The sequence below is a fragment of the Cryptomeria japonica genome, chromosome 1 (genome assembly GCF_030272615.1).
Source record: "Cryptomeria japonica chromosome 1, Sugi_1.0, whole genome shotgun sequence".
In the NCBI taxonomy this organism is placed as follows: domain Eukaryota; kingdom Viridiplantae; phylum Streptophyta; class Pinopsida; order Cupressales; family Cupressaceae; genus Cryptomeria; species Cryptomeria japonica.
The window spans coordinates 23,714,792-23,737,602 of NC_081405.1; the positions used below are offsets into that span (position 1 = coordinate 23,714,792).

The 22,811-nt window shown below is 37.7% G+C and overlaps 1 protein-coding gene across 3 annotated transcripts in view; it reads left to right on the plus strand.

The window, feature by feature from the left end:
• LOC131038906 (uncharacterized) overlaps positions 1–22,811 on the plus strand; it is a 77,958-nt gene that overhangs the window by 16,907 nt on the left and 38,240 nt on the right. For all 3 annotated transcript variants that reach the window (XM_057971481.2, XM_057971479.2, XM_057971482.2), the window contains exons 3-4: positions 2,111–2,221; positions 16,938–17,093. In XM_057971481.2, coding sequence (XP_057827464.2) covers positions 2,111–2,221; positions 16,938–17,093 — 267 coding nt within the window. The remainder of the gene's footprint in view (positions 1–2,110; positions 2,222–16,937; positions 17,094–22,811) is intronic.

Here is a 22,811-nt window from a genome sequence, read left to right on the forward strand (position 1 = left end):
CATAGCTAGTGTTCATTTGATTGTCAAACCAGGGACGTGATACTTGAAATGGGTCTGCACTATATATGCACTAAGTTCCTGCAACAGCTACTCTGCATTACTGCAGCAACTAACATTATGCGGAAAAGATAAGCAAGAATTGAAACTATTGAAAGGCTACAAGAAAACTTCTGCATAAATTCATAAAACAATATTGGCTAAGTTCAATGCTGATAAACAAAAAATACTCTGTTTTGGTTTGGCTGCAGGAACAGTCAGTGGATCTGTTTCCAGTGGCTGCAGGAACAGTCAATGCAAGAACGTCTACTGCAGCTAGGGAAAGAAAACTAATCTTAACAACTGCACAGGAACACTCACCAAGTGGGCCCCCTTGGGTGAGTGATTCCGGGCTTCCCAAAAACAACTCTAAATGCTGAGAATAACATATTTTTTATTCATCATTCTTTGGAAGTCATTACATGATTCAATATGAAAAGAAACTCAAAAAACACTTGTGAAAAATCCTTTGCTCTGCTTTTTCCCCTTCTCTTTCTATCTAACCTCGAGAGGAGATAAAGAACTTATTTTTAAAAGAAATCATCTACTGTAGACAACACAAATCACGCCGAAGAGAAGAGACGGATAATTGATTGAGAAAGGAGATAGCTAGAGCTATGCTACAGGAAATGCGGAAATGCAGATCTAAACTGCACCATAGTCATAACATACTGTGGCGGTATTTACAACTTCAATGTCCACTTAAGTTAGACATCGATAGTATCGCTTGATTGCTTCTCCTATGCCGTTCCTTACACTTTTCAGCATTTCTACTGTTCGATCCTTCAGTCATCTTCTTGAGTATCTCTTCCTGCAACTGGCGTGATAGGCTAGCTTCCACTGCAACATCATTTATTCCTTGCACTTCAAAAAGAAATAACATACAAGAACATACATACGTATTTTATTTAATCAGGACATCTATTAATTTCACATATGATATTGCCCTAAACAATCCGCATGGCAACAAGAATAAATGACATGGCTGCAGGAATAAACTGGCAAAGACAAAACATGCTTTAATAGGTTCAAACTAACATTTGAAATACATATAGTAAACTTCTGAAACATCATTACTACTATGTAAATCAAAATACGACAAAAGCTCAAGAGTTCTAAGGATAAAAATATGACAATGTCTCAACTGATCAGGTTGTCTAGGGATCTGATGACTACATTCTATTTGGCATATTGGAGCGACCGTGATTATTGTGACTAAAGCGTTCAACTTCTCATATAGGAATTTATACATTATTTTGGCCTGTTTTTGTTAATCTGGAACAATGTAAATTGTTTTACCATTACATGGATGGCATATTAATTTTCACTTTTCACAGAGAAAATGACAAAACTGAGGGATGACTAAATTCATGTTTTTTCATTAGATGGAAATACTTTAACTATTGGTAAAGCAAATTATGGTAGAATGTGTTTTCGTTTTTCTTCTCCCCAACTATTCACGTAAAGCAAGCTTTGGTGATTTTTCTCTTGACAAGAAACAAGCACTGCTTCCAGCTTGCCCTTTATTTATTCTGATGGTTGAGGTATAAGGAAGGGTATTTTTGTCTATTCACAATGTCTTCATAATAGTTCCAAGTTCTAACAGGAAGAAGGTTTTGTGAGAAGTACCGACCAGGATCATTTCTTGTGAAGATATATGTCATGGATGGTTGTTGTCTTGCACATTTTGATTCTAAGGGGTTATTTGAGACTCTGCTTGATTATATGTCATCTGAGGTAGGCAAGTTGATGAAAGAAATGCATGTTCTTCAGGACCTGTCTATAGGAGTCCTGTAATAATAATAAAATTCTCATAGTTGTATAGTCAGCTCTTGCTCAAGTTTGCTACACTTTGGTAAAAATATTCTATGAAGCATTTTAGAAATATAATCTCATTATCAGTTGTGATGTTATACAATAACTTGAAGAAGGTATGCATGTTGTTTATTTCTATATTCAGAGAGAATCAATTTGATCAATTCTGAAGCATTTTATATTAGACTAGCTCAGTATTTTTCACAAGCCTGGATGAGATTTGAGTTGCTCATTCCCTATTTTTGTTTGCTGATAGCAGTTGCAACAGTCATAGGGACTTTGGTTGCTTATTTGGTGGTACCCATGCGATCTCTAGGTCAAGATAGCTGGAAGATAGCAGCTGCTCTAATGAGCAGGCATATTGGTGGAGGTAATCTCAGCTTAATATATACGTCCAGAGGTCTAACTTAAAAGAGAAGATTCTGGGTAGAGCATTAATTCTTCAATTCCAAGTTTAACCATAGTAACATAAATCTCATGTTCATGTTTTAAATCTAGATGAATTGAGAGGTCATTATAAAATTTTGTTAGAGCTTCTAATCTATCAATTTGTGTTTTGTTTTCTCCATCAATAACTAGCATAATAGATGCACACAATTTAATCATTGGGAAACACTAATTATTGGGTGATTGATAAATAGAATTTCATAGTTGGAAAATATGCTATGTAGTAATGATCTGTATATTTGTCATAAGAATTTGTCTATACTACTTACTGCTAGCAATATTATGCTGTCTTGTTTTTTTTTTTTTTTCACTTTGTAAATTTGCATATGGCTCACGCTTGTTATACTTATAATATAGAAAATGACTTACAATAACCAGAGTTGCAAGCTGCAAATCTTTTTATAGAACACAGAGGGCCATCATAGTTATCAAGTATCAACGAAAACAGGGCTTACGCTTGTTATACTTATAATATAGAAAATGACTTACAATAACTAGAGTTGCAAGCTGCAAATCTTTTTATAGAACACAGAGGACCATCAAAGTTATCAAGTATCAACAAAAACATCAGCCCTAATGACCAGATGCAGCGGAGCCCATACAAACAAACTTATAAACTTTAGCTCTAATGGTCAGATGTGGCAGAGCCCATACTTGTCTCAAAAAACCAAACACCCAGACTGATTGAAAAACTTTATTGTCGACGTCCATATCAATTAAAGGCAATGTCACACAATTGAAACATGACCCACCAGAAAATGAGGAGCGTTTGCCAACCACCAACGTGTGGACTATTAATGTTTATTCTACTTTGAAGACAAATCATCCCAAGCATTCAAGTCATCTGATACAACATACATTGATGGTGTAATTGGCAAGGTGGTCAGCCACAAAATTGGCTAAATGATAACAGTCGTTACATGCATAAGAAGTGAAAGAATTCAGGAGAGTCCAAGCATCACATGGTATATTGGCAATCCTCTAATTCTATGCACTCTGCTTCTTGATGGAGTTTATTATGATCATAGAATCATCCTCAATGATGAGTTGTGAGATTCTGACTGAAAAGCCAAAGGTAAACTCAGAACTATTCTGTGATCCTCTGCCTCATTATTTGTTTCCTACTGAAGTTTCTTTGAAACCACTTAATCATCTTGCCTTCTGAATTCTGAACCACACAACCTGAGCCAGAAGGCCTTGGATTGCCTATGCACACCCCACTGTGTAAAATACCCTTCCAATTTTGACTCCCAACTTTTGTTTTCTATCAGTTGCTTGATAATGTGTTTGCACAGTTTCAGATTTATGTAGGGAGTAATATTGTAATTTTATTTGCAGATTTACAGGAGGGACATTCGCATGCATTTTAAAGTGCTACGGAACAAGAACTAAAGTAATACTAATTTCTGTGATAAAATTCAGAATAGAGTTTGACTTGCATAATATTCATAGTCTGAAATACAAAGAAAATGTGTTTCTTTTTTGACCTCAGAACTGAGCTAAACAATCTGAAAATATAATAATACTTAGTCTAGCTGTTAGCCATGTCTAAGGGACAGGAATACTCCACAAACAGGTCCAAAATGAACAAAAATAAGGCTTCAAATAACCCCCTGCAGGTCTGAGCATTCACTCTCCAGCATTGAATCAATTTACAGTAGAGATAAAGAAATATACATACACAGCAGAATAATGCTTATGGCTGCTTATGAATAAAGCTCACATCCCAACTTAATTTTTTCATATTAGTTGCCGATGAGGCCGTTGGGGGATGCTTCTGCAGCTAGGGCTCCACAAGGACGAAGTTTTTTTGCAGGTGGTCTTCTGTGTGGTGGGTGTGCTTCACTGTGGCGGGATACTTCTGCGGTTAGGGCTCAGCATGGTTGGAGGTTTTCTGCAGATCGATTTCCATGTGGTTGGGATCAACTTTTGCAGAGCAATCGAATTAATTCTGTATTGCATTACAATCAATTGAGAAAAGGCATGGGGCTAGCGATTAAAGAGGGGACCAACCGATGGGGATAGCATAACCGATTTTTGCTATGTTTACAAACCGATCTGGATTATACTGGTTGGTAATTAACATGAAGTGATATGGTTAAGGCAAGTTAAAGATGGTTGGTGATAAGACGTGTCTCCTTGGCATCGTGCCTTATCATTCCACAAACGAGGTATAAGAAGGCATACAAATTCATTCCATGCGAGGTAGGGAAGATTGTTTTGTATATAACTCTTATCCATATTTGGTTCACGGAAGTGAGTTTATTTGTGGCACTTGAAGTAGCAGAATAGACGGGAAAATGCAGCGATCTTTATGAGTAAGAAGACACCACAAATAATAATTAATATACTTGATGGCCAGACATTAACGGCGCCCTCCATTCATAGTGAAGCTGCGATGGGTACAGATGAAAGTATATTGGAAGTAAAATACGTGGAGTTTCGTATTCCCGATATCGAGCAAGGGGGAATTTACTTTGTGTATTGTATCAGATTTACTCTACTCATTGGAGCACTATCAACCTTGGGTAACGATTTCATAATTCAAGACTATCCCAGGTGTAGCACCAATACACGATGTCAGGCTATATTCTTGGATTTTAGTAGATGAGTATACTCTAAATGATTTAGAAGTAGTTATCATTTTGGAAGGAGCGAACTGAAGGGTGATTAAGACAATGAGCAATTTGGCAAAAGGGTCCGATTAGTCAAAATAAACAAAGCATCAACTCATATTAGTGAAAGGGTGTTACAAAGTCCAAGGGGTCGAGCTTAGTTGATTAAAGCATTGAGTTCTCAATGTGGAGACCCAAGTTCAACTGCCATGAGGGACACCTTTATGTAGACTCTTGGTCTTCCTAAGTGGATTTCTAAGTTGTGACCCTTGGTCTTCCACTTCTTGTTAGTTTGCTCGAAAGGAGCTGATATTTGTAATAAGTTGGATGCTCGAATGAGCTGATATGTAATGATTATATGATATCTAATCCAAAAAAAAAGGGTGTTACAAAGAGTAGCAATTATCTAAAAGAGTCACAACCTTTCTGAGAAAGCTTATATTAACGAGGAGGTGAAAGTCATTCTTAGAGAGGAAGCAGAAGGTAAAAATGTGGTGGTATATGTGTTGGAAGACAATCATTAGATACATCGAATTGTAAGAGGGTTGGCAATGAACGTATTATATCCGAGGAAGTGACAGCAAGAGATTTGGATTATGTATCATCTACCCATAAGAAGCTATCAAGATAAGTTCTTTCTTCTAAACTATTCTTAAAATTTTAAGCTAAATACTAGAAGGAAATATATTCAATTTTGATAATGTTATATTTATTTATATATTCCAACTCTCATATTAAGTTGGAATGATTGTTATAGACTCTTAGGATTAAAATACAGCAAATTCCAAAAGGGGACATTACAAATTAGACCCTTTTAATATCATGAAGTTGCAGATAGCATACTGAAAATGAACAATTAGTGGCATTTAAATGATTCTTTTGAGATTTGCTTAAGTTTAGATTGTGTTTTAGTCAAAGGTTATAGCCATTCATTATTTGTTCTAATGCCTCATAGGCATTGAATCAGTAATTTGGGCACTTTTCACACCATAATCCTAACTTAGACAATTCTTTTAGGTGAGGTATGGCAGCACTAAAGGCTGGAGCAGGCACACGTCAAACCCTCATCAAAGAAGATTCGAAAGGTGAAGTGCTGAAAACTAAGATCACTTCCTATTGGAGTAACATGGGAGATACTAATCTTGGGCGATTTGATGTGAAGAGATTTCATAGCTCACTATACACAAGCAAACCTTCAGCAACAACTAAGAAGATAATGGAGAGTGGAATTATCAATGCAGCTGGTTTTCCTCCGGCCATACAATGCTATGAACTGATGGTTGCGTGCGCTAAACACTGTGATTCTCATACAAGGACAATAGTGGCACCTGATGGAAGAGTACTTGCTTATCTATCAGAGGTGGCCATTAGTGAAGCTTTCTACATACTCGAGCCGAGAGATATGATTTATAGAAGCATGGAAGGAGCTAAAGCATTCTATGATGTTGACCCCGAGATTTGTCTTGGAATCATCAATAAATATTGGCTATTGAAGAGTCGACCTGACAAAAGAAAACTTCTTGGCAGACTACATAGAGTTAATTTTAAGGAGGAATTTAGTGACTTAATTACTTTGCTCAACCGAGTCACAGGTGCTCCTCAAGCATTCTACTTCGAGAATCGGATGTTCTTCTTCATAGAAACAATCACAAATAGGAAATATATGATCAACTGGGCAAGGATCATCAACAATAGCATTGATATACAATTGAGGAGGCTCATCTCCACTAAGACATTTTAAATGAGCTCATATATCATATACTCTCTTGCTAGAAATTATGAGTATGCTGGATTGATGTATAGAGGCCTGGTTGGAAGAGGACCTGGAGAAATAAGAGCATGTGAATCATATACACAATTGCAACATTCTAGTAAGCCACATTATAGAAGAGTTAATGACGCCTTCACTATGCATATCACAAGAACCCTACAAGGCATAATCCATCAATGGTTATCTCCGGAAGCGCAGGAATTGGTCAAGAAATTTGGTGCTTGGTTCATTCAATTCCCAAAGTTTACATATATAAGAATTCAAGGATGCTCTTCCCCACTCTACATGTTGCCACGCTATCCTACGGATAAGATAGTGTTACTAGAAGTGGTAAGGCAGTTGGTGGCGTATGATAAGGTGCAAGGAATAGACAGAAGACTGACATTGCCTTTCCTATTTCACTTGGACAATCCATAGAAGTCTGCCCCTCTCTACAAGGAACTGACAACTCCGAAGATGAATTGTCATCTTACTCACTTATACAATATGTTTCTAGAGATAATTTTGATCCTTATGGAAACATAAGAAAGGCTGATGGGAAAAAGCATAAACACAAATGGCATTTGGAGGATTACTAGATGAATGCTTAAGATGATTTTGAAGTAAGAAGGAGGATATACTCTAGGCTACCCATTGACATCATTCATAGATGTAAAATTTTTAATGTTGCTGATCAAGCACAAGATAGCGGTAAATGTCCCTAGCATACCTATGAAGAAGAGAAGGACAAGGAAATAAAGGTCAATTGGATTGATGTAGAAATCACAGATTTGATGAAGCTAGTCTTGGCCTACACACGCAAATGGGTAGATATCCAACATCATAAATTGAAAAAACAAAATGTGCAACTAACATTCGACTTAGTGGGAAGAGCAGACTTATCAGATGACAATGAAGAAGATACAAGTGCAAGTGGAAGTGCCACCCGTTCAACCCACTCCAAAGGTTCCAAGAGAAAGGAGAATCGTGAAGGAGGATCATCACGTAAGAGGTATAAACCGAGATCCGGTCATCCTTCCACTAGTACCTCTTCCTGGCATGAAGTAGAGATGAATCAAGATGGAGGCTATTGGAACCAAAGACTTGAAGGAGACTTGAGTCGTGGAGTGAAGGAATCAATGGAATCTACAATCAAGAATGACAAAAGTGAGAAGCAGAACAAAGGGAACCAGCCATAAGACCAAGATAATACTGTTCCCCACATGCAAGTAAACAATGAGGATGAAGGTAATGAGTCTATAAATATAGAAGAAGACAGTGATGAGACAACCTCTCCCCCTAGAGATGACCAATTGCCTGAAGAAACACAAGAAGGAGAAGGAAGATCTGCTATCCTGCATGGCTCATAGAAAGGCTCGCCAAAGAAGTAATAGCAGTGGAAGAACCATTGGGTGATTTGGATAGTCTCCTAAATCAAATTCAAGAAATCACTGAAAAGAAGAAAGCAACAAAGATGCCCAAAGTGATGAGGGATATATAGGTTCTCGAGTCATACAAATCGCCACTCCAAGGGTAGATAAATTTGAAGACGAGATCACGATAAAAGAATATGATTTGGAAATTGTTGATTTCGGTTTGCCTACCATTGAGCAAGCTTTGGGTGATATGAATGATTCAGTGAAAACAATCCACGATATGCTTAGGATGGAAGTATAAAAGACTAGAAAACTGGAGAGAGAAGTGCATGGAGAAATTACTTCCAACAATTCAAGGGGCCATTGAGGCAACATGATCCATCGGCTACACCACCACCGCTGCTTCCTCCAAAATCAGTGGATCATGCAGAGAAAGTAAGAAATTCAGCAGATCTAATGGATACTTGGATAAACAAATCCCTCAAGAAGGCTAACAAATTCATAAGAGATATAATGAAGATACTTGATAGAGCTGTGAGAATCCTCGGAAGAACTCATGCTCTCATGGCAGCATTTGACACTTTTGTCTACACTAGGGACTTCACTATCCCTATTTTGCAAGAAATAAGGAAGACGCCTAAGAAGATTTTGGTGAAGGAAGGGATTTTGAAAGATGGACAATCACCAGACTTTCTGCATTGGAGCAACTTGCTTCACATGAGGAAGGTTATTTATGGAGATATCAACAATGGATGCAATCAAGTTGATGAGGGAATCCATCTGATTCATGACAAGATTGTGGAAGTAGTGCAAATCACTCTTGAAAATGAGATAGACGCCGGAATGCACATAGATATCAATGAGTTGGAAGAAAGTGAAAGTTTGTTAGTCCCAATCAGTGTTGAGAGGGGAGGGGTGAATCAACACTATACCAATTTTACAGTTTTAACTTTAATCAAAACTTCTTATTCAAACTTATCACTTATCAGTAAAAACAACATTGATAAGAAATATGCACACAATAATGAAACACACAAGACTACCAAGATTTATCACGTGGAAACCCAAATGGGAGAAAACCACGGTGTGAGTAGAAACTCACAAAATTTGCACTCTTCTGAAGTATGCTCAGTGAAGAGCCATCCCTATTAGGAGATTACAAAGACACTGTTACATGCCACCCGGTTAAGGGATTTTCTTTAAGGCCTAGTAGAACCTTTACCTTGTTAGAGGTAGCCTTGTTAAAGGACTTAAGATCATCATTTATGATGTCACCCGGTTAAGGGATTTTACAAAGGGACTTGTTAAAGTCCACCCGGTTAAGGGATTTTGCTGTTGTAGTTATAAGAAAACAACAGAGAGAATGATATGCTGTAATAGCTTCTCTTAGCTTAATCAGATCCAAATGAAGCTCTGCGATTTCACCATCGATTACACTTGCTCTGCACTCTACCGGTGGTTTGCATCACACTTGCTCTGCACTTTATTGGTGCTTTGCATTCTTTCTCTGCTCTTCATACTCTCCGAGCTCTAAACACTCTCTTCACCACTCTGCTATTTACTTAGCAGTTTTGCCCTCTTCTCACCTCGCTGGATCGCTTCTCCTTAGAATTGCACTTCGCAATTTTTATGATCAGTCTTTTTGGTTTTCGCCAAAAACCTTTATACAAAACTTAGTAGATTTGAAATTCAAAACTTTCCAAATCTTCCTGCACTCTCTCTGCACGCTCTCCATCAATCTCGCCAATGACTCATCCTTAACTGCCTCTGCAACTCATAATTTCACCAACCTCTGGGTCGTGTTTTGTCTTATTAATGTGAACCGGAAAAATCCGCTCAAATCTCACCTTAATTGATTGTTAATTGCAGTAGACTTCCCTATTCATTTGTTTGATGATATCTCGCCATGATTGACTCACCTTTGGCCATCGCATCAAGCTTATCGGTCACTGCTCTGAGATTCCCGGTGGATATCATCCTTCAACTTGTATCATCAGTTCACCGGTGTAACTCTTCACCTTTTGCCACCGGTCACTGATAATCAATTAAACTGATCACCTGTCTATCCAGAGTGTTCCGGTTTGCATAAGACTACTAAACTGCAATTTGAGTCATCTCTTGCGACCGCATCATCATTTCATCTACCAGTTTTAAGAAACTGATCTCAATACCTATCGGGTGCTTGACTGACCGGTCGGCTACTCTGTTTTCTCTTCAACCGATTAGCCTTCTACCGACACACTGCTTAAGTGTGTCAATGATGCATATTTGGGAAGCTCTGAATCCTCCATACTGTTTGCAGCCATGAGTAAACCATTGAGGTTTACCACATCTTCTTGCCTATGAGTTTGGCCTTTTTCACCAGTAAGTGTTGGTCATCAATGACAATACTAACTGATGAACTGGTTGTGCCAACACCATCAGTTATGCCAACAAAGTCATCTTTCATGGAATTGAGGGGTTGATAACGGAAAATCAGCTAGATGACATACATGCACTCATGGTACTTGTTAGCAAGACAAGAGATTTTAGGTTAGGATGGGAGACCACTTTTGTCTTGGGTATTGAGGAAGTTAGTTATTTGGAAGATCAATTGAAGAACCTGCGAGCAGCTCCAGAAACTGAAATTGAATGCATATCGACTAGGTTCTTTGAATTTGCCAAAAGGGAAAGAGAAAAAGGCAACAGATTTTAGATGACAATTTGCTATAATCCTATGTGGCAATGAATTTTCTTATTGGAGGGTTCCTCCTCGTAATTTGTGCCAAATGGATGTCACATTCCTATTGGCTAATGTTTTTGGTGATGTTTATCTAGATAGGTTTTGATTGTAGTAAACCCTAATTAGGGTTTAGGTGGCGAAATCTTGACCCTTGATCTTCGTTCAATCTTGGCCATTCGTCATAATTGGGAGCACTATATAAGCCCCACTCATTTTCATTTGTAAGAGATTAGAGACTTGAAGAATTGTTGCTATTTTGCTGCTGGATTAATAAAGACATTGAAGTGTGGCGTTTCTATTCAATTCTTGAAGCATTTGCATGATTATTCATCTTCTCAATTCAAGCTTTAAAATTTGTTTAAGTATCTAAGTTGAATGATAGAGCGTTGTGCATGATTCATGGTGAAACTCTTAATCCATACCACTAGCAGTTTGTTGATTGCAAGGTCAACTTGAATTCTTGAACGAGCTTCAGTTCAATTGTTTCTGAATCATTGATATGCATTCAATTAATGGTGTCTATGCTTGGTAATAATTTGAACATTTACTTAACTTCATTAGAAGATTGCATTAGCCTTTGTGGAGTTGTTCTTATATGTCAAAGCAAAGACTAATAGAGTTTCATTGGAATTGCTCTTCGTCCTTGCATTCTTAGGAGTAGTTTAGTATCCCTCAACCCTCAACTTTTGCATTTTCTTTATCAAACATCTAGAAGTAGTAGCAAGCAAGAGAGCTATATCGCATATCATTTGTAAAGCATTCCTTGAAATCAAGACATCCATCTCATAAGGCCCCTTAGATTACCAACAATCACATCAACCAATGAGGTATCCACATGTCATGACTTGAATATAGAAATCTTGGAGTTGTCTTGGTTGATCACATCATTTAGCATCCAAGAAGATTTTGATCAAGAGAGGATAGAATACTTTTGGTATTTTATTCTTTGTTCGATTGTGCTAAAAAACACAACACAACCTACTGTACATGAACTAGCGTAGGTAGTGTCATTATCAGAGTTGTGATTGATGGCGAAGGAATATTGTTTATGGACGTCCTGGCAAATAGATTGCGATCTCCCACATGCTGCTCTATGTTGCAGACCACGATGCATACAAAACTCGGTCTTGTCAGTGACTTCTTTTCTAGACAGAGAAGGGAAATCATGGTCTCCATGTTGATCTAATCAACTCAAAAGTTTGTGGATCCCATCAGTCATAGCCTTCACTGCATTAAGCCTTTGATCGGTTGGATTGGAGTTCACGTCAAAAGAAATGTATTGAACACAATATCCCCAATCCATCAATATGTAATCTGTTGACAAGAGAAGAGCTTGGAGCTTGGCCATGGAGGGCTATGAACTGCTCCCATCCTCAACATGCTGCGAAAATACGTTATTAAGCCCACGAGCTTACTTCTGTGAGTCCTCCATAAGAAGAATGGCCTTGCAATACGTTATAAAGCCCAAGGTTATAATGCCCAAGTGCTGAGATTGTAGACTTCTACAATTTTGGACTTCGATCCCGCACAAAACTGTGCTCTTCCCACACAAACACAGAGTTATCAGACTCGGTGGTAGGTTTAGTGAAAGGCCTCTGCTGCAAATGATTACGACATCTAATGCATTGAGAACTGCGGAAAAAGATGAAATAAATCTGCTCTAATTGTGGTGCCCAAAATCCTTAAGAATAGGCACATAATCGATCTGCTTTGATACCATATCAACATTTGTAGAGCAATCGAATTGATTCTGTATTGCGTTACAATAAAATATTTATACATGAAAATCTCACAATGAACCGCGCATTCATGGTTTTAACAAATAACAAACCAAACCATAGGTTTGCTAAATAAAAATAACAAACCACAAGCAAATAATAACAAAACCAACAAACTGTGTACGTGGTGTTAATGATGGAATATCCAACCGTGAGTGCGCTTTGTGGGCTTTTGTGGTGCGTCAGGGTAACATGCAGGAGCGGGTTGTTGCTTCTGAACGAGAATAGGAGTGTGGTATCTACAATGATGCAGACAAGGGTAGTGATGTGGGGCAAAAAGAGTAGGGGTTAGGCCCCCCTAGTGGGTTTAGGGTGGGTGAAGGGTGCTCAAAATGGAGTGGGAAGGATTCTGAGCAAGGTGTAAGATCTTGTCTTTCGGTGGGGGTTTGTTCAAAGGACAATGATTCAACGAAATATTGATCTTCCCTTAGCCAGATCTGTCACTATGTATCTGTATGAGGAGGTGGAAAAAGAAGTGGATCATAATGAAAGGGTTTTCTCAGTCTTGGGGCTTATTGGGCGCTTTAGAGGGCTTTGGCCGAGTTTACGTGACCTTCACAAATGGATCTTGTCTCATTGGGAACCTATTTTGGAAGGCTGTGTTCAAATATACCAACAAGCTTGAGGGTTTTTTGTTGTTGTTTTTGAAAATATGGATGACAAATGTAATATCTTTTGCGACTGTCAGTGGTGTTGGGAAGACAATCAACCCTTGATGCTGAAACCATGGCATCTAGCTTTTAATCCCATTTCCAAATCTTTTGATCGGATTCCTCTGTGGGTTAGGCTTCCAAATCTCCCCATGTAGTTCTGGTTTGACTCCTGTTTTGAAGTTGTCGAGAACTCGTTGGGTAGATTTTTGTTGGTTGATGAAGGTTCTTTAAATTTATTGCATACTACGTAAGTTCGGATCCTGGTGGAATTGGATGTTTCCAAAGGTTTTCCACCATAAATTTCTATTTAAACTTCAAAAGGAAGTTGGGTGCAGTTCTTGGACTTTGAAGGAGTTCCCTTCAGATGTAGGTGATGCTTCACAACAAGTCATACTGTTGCCCTCTGTGATAGGTGTAGAGTGGAGAAATTAGCTACTTGGTGGAGGGAAGTGACCCTCTTCATTAGATGGTGGAGAAAGTGGATGAAATCTCTTTGGTCTTGAGTGAAGAAATTGGAGCCAGTGAAGAAGAGATGGAGACCCTGAAGAGCTTTGACCCACCAAAGTGCTTGGTGATTATTAAAGTCAAATCAGGAGGTTCTAGGGCTGTGGTGATGGACAATGGTAATACTGACAGTTGTGTTGATAAGGTAGGTAGGTTAAAAGGAAGAAAGAAAAGAGAGCTAAGGGAGAAGGTTTCAGCATGACTCTTCGCTCTCATGAGAAGAGTAGAGTTAAGTTAGTAATGTAACCAATGACCTACATTATGGTCAGACACCTGTGTGTTTTTACTTGGGGAAGGGGCTCCTTGGATGTAGCCCCACTTGGTTCAGGCATTATTGCAACCAAAAAGAAAAAAATAGCTCACATCCCAACTTGGAGGTCAAGTGCTTAATGAAAAGGCTTAGAAAAGGCTCTGTTTTCACCTCCAATCATCATATCTCTTTGCCAAATATAATTGACCAACTTATTTCTTCCTAATAACAAAACCGACCATACAAGGCAGGCCTCACACATCACCCAAGTTATCAATATTTGTGCAATTGTGGACAACGAATAACTCCAATAAGGTTCACGTCCAAAAGAAAGAGGGCATACGACTGAGCAAGGAGATCAATCGACCACAACAGCAATTACACACCTATCAAGGGCAAGACATTAAATTGCCTACATAACATTCATCATTAGCAAGGGATTTAGCAAATAAAATTCAAGCTGAAGCTTTTCCTTCCAAATGGTGTCCTTGCCTGTAGCTCATTTCAACATTTAAACTAAAACTTGTCTTTGAAAAAGACTTAACAAATTTCCATAAACCTCCAGCATTAAGTCCAAATTTCCATAAGTCACCTATAGGTAGGGGTCGACGAAGCATAGGGTGTACATTTCATAATGCAAAAAAAAGAGGTTGGCCCATTATCATCTTTATTGTTTGCACTTGTAATGTTTTTAAATATAATGTTCTCATTCCAATCTGGGTCAGCCTTTCCCAAGGGAATGCAATTTTCATTGCCTAGGTTTTCTATAAAGCTGTGATTTGTATTACCCCTAGGCGGGGCATGACACCATACTTGTATATACATTTTTAAAAATAAACAAATAATATGAAACAACAACAGTGTAACCCTAGGCTACCATTACTGGTTGAGAAAAACGAACAAGTTATTAGAAAACAATAATAAACCTTGCTTTAAAAAACAATCTCTTCGGGATTTTGGAAAGAAAGTTAATAGAACATAGAAAAGGAAAAAAACTTCTTGAATGGAGATTCTCCTGGATCTTCTTATGGGCAATCTAATAAGTGCTTGAACACTGTATTCCATGAAGTCTAATCATTGCAGGATTGTGTTATGAACCACCATGATGAATGAGATGGCAATTTTGTTTTAAAAGTAGGTACATGGGAAAGCCATGTACTTGAATGTGACTAGGCACTCAGTTATGAAAAATATAGGCTGCAAAGCTATAAATGACCTCTTACTGTCCCAAAATAAGGGGAAAGTGAAGTCTTATAGTTATTTATACAAATCAGGGGTACCATTATTCAATTAATATGCATTCTCTATTCAAACTAAAACCTCTAGAAGGAAAAATATCATTGGGGAGCATTCTGATCTAGTACAAATCTTGCATGAATTAAGATTAGAATATCACATAGCATCATATAAACAACAAAACCACTATAAACTTGTAATCATAGCATCATATACTTCAAGTTCAATATCAAAATAATAATATCGAACCAGAATCAGAACTGGGTTCGAACTGGACCGGTACCCGGCCTGCCAGGGGGAGAACCCTGCAACGTAGATTATTTGTAGTCTTTAATAACCTATTTTATTGGGGAAAGGGATGATTGTTAATGGTAGGCACGTTCACTTTTAACTTTTAATTTTGTATGCATTAATGATTTTCTGTGCTTCCAATAGAGATAATTTGTATGGATATTGCCCATGCGTGTAAAATTATCCTGCGATCAATTTCACATGGATTTCCTCCATATTTAGGGATCATGAGATTAGTAAAATCTGAGTTTCTGTAACTTTTTTTAATTCTTTAAGCTACCATCCAATTTCTTTGAGTAACCATTTATGTTTTGTAGTGTGTATTGTTGAAAAACTCGAAACTCAAACAATGCCAAACAATTCTGGCTGCAATCATAGTAACAAGATTGAAAAAGTTTTGAGAGGTTTGAAGGAAATTTTCATCAATGTTCGGAATTCCAAAAAAGTTTGGAATAGTTTGAATTTTTATAATGTACAAAATTATGCATGATTACATTATCAAAATATGAAAATAATGTAAATGAAATATTTTGATGGCAAATGTTCACAATGTTAAATTTCAAAATTATGCATACATTATCAAAATATGAAAATAATGTAAATGAAATATTTTGATGGTAAATGTTCACAATATTTTAAAAGTTGATACTGCCCACTGTCATACAATATTTAGTTAGAGTGAGTCTATGTTCTAGGATCTTGGACCACTAGGCTCCAAAATTTAAATTTTAAACATCTTTAAAATAAAGATTGCTATATAATCTCTGTAATGATCCTTGATACAATCAGTGACAACATCCCACTGCACTGCTACTACACTCATCACTATGTTCATCATTATTTTCAAAGAACACAGGCTGGACAATAGAATTTACATGACAAAAATGAGGATTGATGTCATGGCCAGTATGCTGGCCTGGCATTTTCAGATTTGGTCCAATTAAAAAATCCTGTGGTTCAGCAAAAGACATGGATGTTTGGTCAAACCTTGTTACCATAATTGTAATGGAAATACGAATTGGTCAAATGTAAAATTTTCTAACAAAATGAACATTCCACTATGAAAAATTCAGTGGTTTGGCAAAAGTCCTTGAAGACTAGTCAAACCTTGTTACAATGGCTGTGATTGAAAATATATTAATCACATGTAAAATTTTATAATCTAGTAATCTAATAACAAGAAGATGCTACTTGGGTGTCCTCAAAGCGTGAGGGAAATGATTTAAATGTTACAATCCACCTTTCAGAAGTTTTGGTGTTGTATGGCATATATTACTTTTTTTCATTTTCTTTTTTATTTTTTCAATAGGTTACTTTTTTTTTTACTTACTGACTATTTTGATCTATTTTTTTGTGTCTTCCAATGACATTAGTCTTTTACATGTGTTTATTATATTTTATTTTAGGCTTTTACTATTTTTAGTATCTTGAAATTCTGAATTTTATCTTCCAACTTTTCTGCAGCTGTTAATTATGTTGCAGTTTCAGAGGCTCTTGGTGTGTCTTCATCAGTGTTAACAGCAGGACTGGCTGCGGATAATTTGGTCTGTGCAATTTACTTCACAACACTTTTTGCACTGGCTTCTAGAATACCTCCTGAAATTTCAACAGCTGCCGAAGGTACTTTTCTGTTTCAGAATATCTCTGATATCTTACATCTCTGTTGTCTTCACATTTGTTTGTTTCAATCGCCTGGTCTTTCTGAAAAAGTATATTTTTAAGGTTATTTAATAATTTTTTGATCTTGACTTTCTCATTATGTACTCTAAAATTAAGTCTATCCCAGGACACGTGAATATCAATGTCACAGATTTTTTAAGCTGGTACAAACCCTGTTGGATTTTGTTTATTTAAAAATATTTTCCAAGAATAAACTTTTAGCATATAGATTAATTCAGATAGTATTTTTGTGGTATTTGTGTTTATTGTACCAACTACAAGAACACAAATAATTGGGACAACATTGCCGTACACTGCAATGTTAATTTTTTAAGTTACTAAAGAAAACACACACACACTCAGATCTGAAATATTATCTTCAATAGATGCTCACAAATCTGATTTTCTGCTCTTATTTCTGCTTTTGAAAGGAAAGATTTTTCAACGAATTGATACCTAACTGACCTTCAACAATTCTTTATTTATATCTTTCAAGAGGCACCTCTTCACCAAGAGGCACATCCTCCTAAAACTGGTCGGCCAGCACTTAGGAAATATTTTTTTTATGATTTTATTTCTTTAAAAAGATGTTGCCCAAAATGGGCGCTTACTCCAAGTGGGGTCGGCCCTATTTTAATTACCCTTGACTGCGCCGGCTAGCAGTTTATAGTTTATTAAATTATTTTCTTTGCCTTTTCAAAGAGGTCGGCCCAAATGAGGGGGTCAAACAAAAATAAAAGATTATTTTTGCATCTCATTTTAATCCTTAATTGCACCAAAACATGGGTTGGCCCATGTGAAGATAATTATGCAAATTAATATATTTAACTTGCTTCTTGTGCTGCACAAACTAACTCTGCCTTTTGACATCAATGACAATAATTCACAGCAATTTCCTCCTTTGTCATTGATGGCAACACTGTAAAAATGATCTTTTGAAAGCAACTAGGTCAAACAATTCTCCTTGAATGAAGTGTTGAAATATAGCTAGATCGTATCCCTTGATTGGGCCGACCTAGCTTGGTAAATGTTTGATGGGCCTACTTATGTGATTATATTATGTAGCTTGTGAATGTAAAAGGGCAGGCCCTATTTGGGTGCTCAACTTGTGTAACTTGTAATTGGGTTTGGCCCTAAATGGGCATTGTAACTTGTGATTCATGCTGGGCCCTAAATGTGTAATATAATGTAACTTGTTGATGTGATAGGACTGACCCTATAATGTGTAACTTGTAATTATTATGGGTTAGACCCTATTTTGTGCGCCAACTTTAGATGCCTTATAAATTTACTATAAAGGCCGACCTAAGTTAAATAAGATGTAAAAGCTCATATATATTCAAGGCAATGCAAGCATCAACACAATATATACACACTTAGCGAATTACCTCTGCAAGGTTAGTGAACTTCTATTCTATGTGATCTGCAATTTCCTTCATTGATCAGCATCCGTGATCAGCAAATCTGGAGCTGCACTCTAGGGCAGTGAATGCTTATCAGTCAGAGATTTGTCTACTAGGCTGGGCGAAGATCTTCTGGGCTGCCGAATTTGCCTTAGGTCTGCTGGAGCATGTCAAGGCTGCCCAAAGGTTGTCTAAGTTTGACAGCGATCTACACATCACCCTGACTTCCAGATTAAGATAAGTTTTGCTATAGTTGATTTATGCCCTAGAAGGGTAAACTTGTAATCTGCTTAATCAAATCAGATCTGAGATTATTGTTGCTGGGTTTTTCCTCCAAGAGGGAGGTTTTCCCAGGGTATCACTGTGTTATGTGTGCATTTGTGTTTTTTTGTTCTTTACTGTCAATCTGATTGCTAAGTTTAACATAAACCAACATGGTATCAGAGCAGGTTCCTTCTATAAAGCCTAACAGCTTGAAGGTAGATCCTGTATCCTTTTTTTGCAGACTGAGAAATCAGAGTAGGTAGCACAAAGAAGTGTTGAAGAAGACTAGCATGAATGCAACTCTATCAGGCTTATCGCTCTACTCATACAAATTGGGAAATGATTCACAACTATCAATTGCTAATGTCATGCAGTGTCCAGACTTCAAACCGAATCAACATGCTCCTGTGGCGAGGATATTTATGAAGTGCTTATGGATGAGAATGGATTCTTAGTGATGGTGAGGGCCGAAGGCCACGCAACCATCATCAGATGTTTCAATGTGATCTAAGTGGATGGTTATGTTGAAAACTTACTTATAAGAGAAGTATTTTTTGAATTTTTCATGTTGTTATCAATTCATTGGATATTGAATCATGTAAGATAGTCTTGAACTATTAGTAACCTCTCTTAAATGCTTTCAGGACGGACTGAGGAGCATAAAGATGATGATTGTATTCAAGAAAGGAAGGTTTTGAGACATCTTGGGTGGAAGCATCACAGGCTGAAGACTAAGAGACATGGCTTAGTTGGTGATACTATGATCAGGTTGAGCTTTAGAGGGAGCTTGTTGTATTGAGCTTCAGAGGGAGCTTGTTTGTTGTTTCAGTTTCAGAGGAAGCCATATCCTTGGTTAAGGCAATCTTCCGGGAGAAGATTGAGGTGAAAGCCCTCGATTAAGGCATTCTTCTTTGGGAGAAGTCTGAGGTTAGGGCCCTCGTTCCACCCTCTGCAAGTAGGCATGGTGGAGCCACCCTCTGCAAAGTGCAAGGTGGTAGTTTCTTTGAGGTGTAAGACCTCTTCCACCCTCTGCGGGCAATGCAAGGTGGATCTATCCTCTGCGGGTGTGCATGATGGGTATCATGAAAGAATTCATGATGTATATTGAATTCATCCTTTGCGGGCATGCATGGTGAATATCATGGAAGGAATCCATGATGCATCTTGGAACCATCCTTTGTGGGAATGCGTGATGGATATCATGGAAAGAGTCCATCACGCATGGTCACAGTGTAACTTGATTATTCAAGGGATCCTCCCTAGCTAAGAGGGAGTGTTGAAAATTGAAATATAGCTAGGTCGTATCCCTTGATTGGGCTGACCTAGCTTGGTTAATGTTTGATGGGCTTACTTATGTGATTATATTATATATCTTGTGAATGTTAAAGGGCAAGCCCTATTTGGGCGCTCAACTTGTGTAACTTGTAATTGGGTCTGGCCCTAAATGGGCATTGTAACTTGTGATTCATGCTGGGCCCTAAAGGGGTGATATAATGTAACTTGTTGATGTGATAGGGCTGACCCTATAATGTGGAACTTGTAATTATTATGGGTCAGACCCTATTTTGTGCGCCAACTTTAGATGCCTTATAAATTTACTGTAAAGGCTGACCTAAGTCAAATAAGATGTAAAAGCTCATATATATTCAAGGCAATTCAAGCATCAACGCAACATATACACACTTAGCAAATTACCTCTGCAAGGTTAGCGAACTTCTATTGTATGTGATCTGCAATTTCCTTCATTGATCAGCATCTATGATCAGCAAATCTGGAGCTGCACTCTAGGGCAGTGAATGCTTATCAGTCAGGGATTTGTCTACTAGGTTGGGCGAAGATCTTCTAGGCTGCCGAATTTGCCTTAGGTCTTGTTGTGACCATTTCACACATCGCCCCATTAAAATGGGGACCCCCTCTTTTTGCTCGGTTTTGCCTATTTCTCTCTCTGCTTTTAGGGTTTTGGATAGGTGAGTCAGTCGTCTGGACCTGGGGTTAAGCCTTAGGGTTTCCGTTTTGATGTTTTTAAGCCAAAGTCCAGCCCATTTTTGAAGATTGTTGAGCTTCCTCTCGTAAGATGCAATTTTGAAGTAGGGTGAATCTGTCAGGGGGTCAAAAGAGTCTGTCTAGGTTCAGTCGGAATTTTGAATGCAAGTCCGAATTTTTTTGCCTAAGTGTTGATGATGGAATTTTGAAATTTTGTTTGAGTGATTTTGGCCAAATTTTGGAAATTTTGATAATTGATCCCAGGCATTGGAAATAACCTAATTTTGCCTTTTGAAGTGATTGAGGTCTTAAAATCTCGATATTTTGGCCTGTGGAAGCAAGTTCGCTCCTGTCCCTCAGTCAGGGACCAGGGCGAAAATATGATTTTATGCATCCTGGTTATTAATTTATTTCATTTGTCTTGTGCAGGGGCGCCAGGGGATGCAGTTGAACGCGAATTGGAGGTTTTTGAAAGATTTTGAGATTCGAAAATGGCAAATTTTTGGAGTTTTAGGTCAAATCGCTCCTGTCCCTCAGCCAGGGACCAGGGCGAAATCAAGGTTATCTAACATTTCCCTCCAAGTTTAAGTCACTCCGAGTCAAGGTACAAGGAGGCAATGATGTTTGGAACGCCTCGACGAAGAATGAAGTTGCAAAGACCGCCTAATGTGATGAAATCACCTAAGTTCGCTCCTGTCCCTCTCCTAGGGACCAGAGCGAAATCTCTAAGTATGCTTAAATTTTGAAGGCCACGTTCGTTTCAAGTGTTCAAGAAGGAATAAAGGACGTCATTTTACGCCTTGAAGACAAATTGATATCAATATGATGGAGGATTTGCACTATAGACCAAAGTTCGCTCCTGTCCTTCAGTCAAGGACCAGGGCGATATTCACTAAATTGGCCATTTCTTTCAAAAACCACGTCAAGGCAAGGTCGCACAAGGTCACACAGGGTCGAAAATGTCTTTGAGAAGATGATATGCAAGGAACCAAACATCAAAAAGTGATCAACTTGAGCAAAGAGGCAAATTCGCTCCTGTCCTTCAGTCAAGGACCAGGGCGATATTCATAAAATCAATCATTTCCTTTCCTAGATCACATCAAAGCAAAGTTATACAAGGTTGAAAATGTCATTTGAAAGGTGATAAACAAGAAATGAATGTTAAAAGATCACAAATTTGAGCTAGAAACTAAATTCGCTCCTGTCCTCTAGTCAAGGACCAGGGCGAAAACCACTTGAAGGACAAATTTGCTTTACAAAGAAGAAGTTTGGCGTGTGTGAAACAAACAAGGAGATCATTGCCTACCTCACGAATCAATTTGGCAACTTAGAAGATAAAGGCCAAGGGGTAAATGCAAAGTTCGCTCCTGTCCCTCTCCCAGGGACCAGGGCGATGTGGTTTGTACCTCTTTACATCTCCCAAATTTTGGCGCTAACATAATTTTCAAATTATATTAAATGCTAAAAATCGATAAAATTTGAAATATTCAATTAAGTTAGCATTTAAAAATTGCGCATGAAACATTTAAATAATTAATTTTGCCTTTTAAAAAATCGAAATAATTATTTACGAAGGCATTTAAATTAATTAATTAATTAATTAAATAAAAGGGTGAGCGCTTGGATTTTTTTTTTTTTATATATATATTTTATAAAGTCGGCCCCTATTTTTATTAAAATTTGTTTTTAATTGCTTTATTTTCCAAAAGTCGGCCTAGGGGAAATTAAGAGGGTAAGCGCTTATATAAGGAGGTGAATTATTGCATTTTCAAATCATCATTTAAACATTCCTTTGCATGCGATTTGGAGAAGACAAGGAAGAAGTGCGAATTTCATCAAGGAGGTGCGAAATTTCCATTCAAAGGGGAGTGCGAACTTGGTTTGTGTTCAAGTGGAGCGAATTTGCCATCAAGACGTTGAGGACCCTCCAAGTTGGCGAAGTTGATAAGGAAGAGGCATTCGCTAGAAGAAGATCACGTTGAAATCTTCAAACCTCATTTTTGCCTAAGCGAATTTCCTAATTTTGCAT